General features: G+C 31.0%; 1 protein-coding gene across 1 annotated transcript; it reads right to left on the bottom strand.

Annotated features, from left to right (window-relative positions):
- Positions 1-1,037: 1,037 nt before the first annotated feature.
- LOC123212133 (pathogenesis-related genes transcriptional activator PTI6-like) lies at positions 1,038-2,273 on the bottom strand. The gene has a single exon (XM_044631192.1). The coding sequence runs from the start codon at positions 2,056-2,058 to the stop codon at positions 1,351-1,353; it is 708 nt and encodes a 235-aa protein (XP_044487127.1). The 5' UTR covers positions 2,059-2,273; the 3' UTR covers positions 1,038-1,350.
- Positions 2,274-4,542: the final 2,269 nt, after the last annotated feature.

The following is a 4,542-nucleotide window of genomic DNA, read 5'->3' as shown; positions in this document are numbered from 1 at the left end:
TATATATCACTCTCTTATATTTTATTCATTAGATGTGAGATTTTTTTTTTTTATTTGAGTTTTAACACCTCCGTTTAAATATAAACACTTAGACTATTAAATCTGTCATTTAGTTCAATCGATTTTTAATTGAATGTATTATCACTTATATTCAAAAATATTTAAACTATTAAATTTATTATTTAACTCATTCTTTAACATTATATCGAAAATAATATTACGCTTAATGTTATATATGTGATATATTCTTCTTGTCGGACTCGCAACCCATTTCTTTATTATTCCCCATTTTCAGCCTTTCATGTCTTTGTTAAATGGTCTTATCATTTCCCAAGTAGTTCATTCCTTTAATTTTTTTTTTATGACCATTGAAAATTTAAAGTGCATATCCCAAGATTATATGAAGACACTTTAGTAAATTTTTTTTTCGAGAACGAAAAATTTTATACGAATTATTATTTTTATATTTTATATAAAATTAAATTAATTATATTAAATAAGATAAATTTTAAATTTAATAATTGATTTTATAACTATCAAATCAAATAAATTAATAATTTAATTTTGATATATCATAAAAATAAACTTAAATCTATATTATTTTAAATATATATATATTTTTTAATTATTTAAACTATTATTTAAAGGTAATTTAAAAGAATTTTGTAGCTAACCCTGAAGATAATTTAAAAGAATTTTGTCGTTCACGTTATTATATTTTATCCTATAAATCATTAGATACATGCATATGTTATATATACAATCAGAACTAAAGATCTAAATTGAAATAGCAAAAAAAAAAAAAAACAAAACAAAACAAAATATAGATGTGGAGCCCCAAGATATCCGACAAAACCCAATTTGTTTGAATTTAAGATATTGGCTATGATTTCGCCGCGTGTCTATTGTTCGAAACTTCCGAGTATGAGTGATAATCCTCCCATTCAATTCATCTCAACCTTGCACTATCTCATTGTCATTTATTTATCTATAAAGAATAATGAACATTACATTAATGTAATAGATAAATAAAACACTTGATAATAATTAATTAAAATTTCAAAATTAATAAACTACAAATTCCTCAATAAGACATTATTAATAACTACCTCTCTAATTGCCAAAATCTGTTAACTCACTATAATTACACTCCGTAGATTGATGAATAATACAAATTTCAAACATAGGTTTCTAAGGGCCTAATCACACATGCCACATCACTGATTCAAGGCTGCTTAGTCACCCAACAGACAAAACTTAGCACAGGGAAACGACCAAGAACTCCCCAACACATTTTTCCTCAATACAGTTAATCCGCGAAAGTGACAAACACGTATTAAGACACGTGTTTTATAGCTCGTCTGCCACTAAAAATTCGTCAACGTTAAACTCGCTTAAATCCTCATCATCAAAGCAGGCTTCCGACGGACAAATATCAGGCAGACCTAACGGCGCGTCAATCTCAAAACCAAACACGTCAACGTCACAGTGTCTCAACCCGTTACGGAACGGCGTTAACTGGTCGTAACATAAAACAGAAGTGGGTGAAAGCGCGGAATTACCATTAAGTGACTGATCTTCGACTTCAAGTTTATCTTTTCGACCGTCAATAAAGGGTCCCGTTAAAACTGTGTTAGGAAAGTTTGTAACGGCGTCAGCGCCCTTTAGCTTCAGTGCTGCTTTATCATAAACAGTAGCAGCTTCTTCAGGCGTATCAAAAGTACCTAGCCAGACCCGTTTTCTTCTGGTCGGGTCTCGGATCTCGGCGGCCCAACGACCCCAAGGTCGCTGGCGTACTCCCCTGTACTTTTTGTGGCGAGTGACGTCAGCTTCCGTTGACTTGAGCTTTGTGGGTTTCTTCTTTCTGGAGGGTTTGTTTGTGGATGGATGTGGGGATTGCGAAGGGGAAAGTTGAAGGTTAATTTCTTGGACGTGTCTTTTGAGTCGTCGTACAGAGTTGTTGTTTTGATGGTGACAGGCTTCGTCGTCGCTGGAAGAATCAGTGGCATCGGCGTCTGTGAGGATGATTCTGACGACCTTTTGAGGAGGATAGATCATGGTGGTTTGTAAGAAAGTTTTAGAAATCAGTGAGAGATTTCAGTAACTGGAATCTATGGAGTGGAAAGGTTAAGAGATGAGCCTGATTATTAGTGTATAGTCGGGGGTTTTAAGTAATACAATAAAGAGAAGAGGAAGATTTAGCGAGTTTGGTGATTGAAGAAGAAGAAGAGAGAGTAAATTGAAGATTTATTCGACGGTGGGAATTTATAGAGAGGACGAAAGGGAAGGGATATTAATTATTAATTATAAATTTTTTTACATGCAGGTGGGTCAAGTTAAAAGATTTACTGATGGAGCGTTTGGCGGGAAGGGTAGCCAATTACAGTGAGAGAAGAGAAACAGAAGTAATTAAGCAGAACGAGTCATGCTTATCATTTATGGACAATAATTTATTTATTACCATTAAATATTTGAAAAGAAAAATTAAGATGGAAGTTTCATATTTTTAATATTTATTTGTTAATAGATTTCAAAAAAAAAAAAAAAAAACCAGAAGTGAATATGCGAAAGAGATTTGAGACTTAGTTGCGGGGGGAAGACGTTAACATTGCATCCAGCTGCCTATTTTGACCTGTCAAAAGTACTGTAATAAACCTATTATTGTCAATATCTCCGATTCCAATTCCCATTTTGTTTGAGTGTTCATTTAACTGCTACATAATTTCTTCCTTTCCGAAAGTCTTCTCTCTTCTCCACTTTTTATAGAACACCACAATTTGCCAAATGAGCCATACTTTTTCTTATTTATTATTCCTACCATTTACACACTGACTCTTGCTATCTTGCCTTCATACTTCATTATGCCACATTCCCCTTTTAGGTATTAACAATATTATATATACCTATTTGAATATATAAATAATTACATATTTATACGTATTATTATGTGATTAAGTATTATTTTATTCTTAATTTAAAATCAATCAATTATATAATAACACATATAAACATATATATGTTTATACACTTAAAATGGGTATACAGTTTTATTGTTTATGTATATAACTCTCTTTCTCTTTTTCATCATATGTTGGCATCGCAGGCATGCATCTATGACAGAGGTATATCATTCATTATGAATATTTTGTTAAATATTAAATTTAGAAATAAACAGAAATCATACCTCCACTTACCATAGCTATCAAACTTTCGAAGAATCATGCTTATAGATAAAAGAATATATATTTATGTACATATAGATTGGAAAGCAGTAGTTTCTAGCCTCAGCAACACCAAACTACCATGAGCAATGAAAATTATAGACACAGATTGCAAGGCCAGAGACCCAACTATCAATTTCCCTCTATCAAGAAAAATAATTTATATCAAAGAGATAACTTTAATTCTAAATCTGCATGCTGAATTGATGGAACAATAAAAATAATGGAGGTGGGTTTTGATATCTAATGGACCACTGCTACTCAACAAGTAGGAAATATCTATCTGTTTTGAAAATTTGAGAAACAGATATGAGATAAATTTGTTAGCTTTCTCCCTGTTAGTTGTTTCCGTATACAAATTAATCATACGAAACCATTCGTTCCCTTGTTAACATTCAATTCTTAAACTAAGAGTATAACAACATGATTTACAATAATTTCAAAAATAGTTTGAATGATAAAAGAAGAGACTTTATATATAAGAGAACATAAATTTAAATCTCTTTTATCAATATATCAAAATTAAACTATTTACTGTGACAGTCTTAACAAAAAAAATTTTCTCCTTGGTAAGACTCATAAACTTTATGAATAGAATCATAAATGTTTACTTTAGGTCATTTGACAACTTTTCTGACCTATTTTCTTCATGAACAAAATTGTCATACACATGAATTGACATTCCAGTTCAAGGTTTGACAGCTCAAGATCCCATATTGTCAAAATAAACAGACTCAAGGAAATCACAAGTAGAAATTGTAAGATTAAAGTCTCAAATATGCCCAGAAATATCTTTTAAAGAACCAATAGTTGTTCTCCAGCAAGAAAGATAATTTATATCATAGAGATAACTTCAATTCTGCGTTTTCTAATATATCAATTTCTATTTTCTAAGAAGCAGTCTCCAACATTACATAAATGTATGATTTTTTAAAAAATTTGAAAATAAGATAAGGAGAGAGATATCTGTTAACGTCATAATTTAAATTAATTAGTGCTATTTTGTATGATTAGATGAATTTTGGTAATGGGTAAACAGAAAAGGTCCTATTTTGTTTATTGTGCTTAAGTTGCCAATGAAAAGTCATAATTGTGATGGTGTATCATACGGTAACTTGACAATAAATATATGCACACCTATTCAATTAATGGAAAGGAATTGCGTTTTGATAAGACTGGTTTGTTTATTAAATTGTAGATGTTGAAAAACGTGATTGAATTTATGACTTTGGCCTTAGAAAAAACAAGCTGTGTCTTTGGACGCACTTGCCCGCGTGACTTGACATTGGGAATTATACATGAACTGACTAAATAACATGCT

This window comes from Mangifera indica, chromosome 3 (assembly GCF_011075055.1).
Source record: "Mangifera indica cultivar Alphonso chromosome 3, CATAS_Mindica_2.1, whole genome shotgun sequence".
NCBI lineage: Eukaryota > Viridiplantae > Streptophyta > Magnoliopsida > Sapindales > Anacardiaceae > Mangifera > Mangifera indica.
Note: the sequence above shows the minus strand (reverse complement) of the source record. Positions and strands in the feature narration are given on the sequence as shown.

Bases quoted from the DNA above. Each gene is read 5' to 3' on its own strand.
- LOC123212133 (XM_044631192.1), bottom strand. From the start codon at position 2,058: ATGATCTATCCTCCTCAAAAGGTCGTCAGAATCATCCTCACAGACGCC.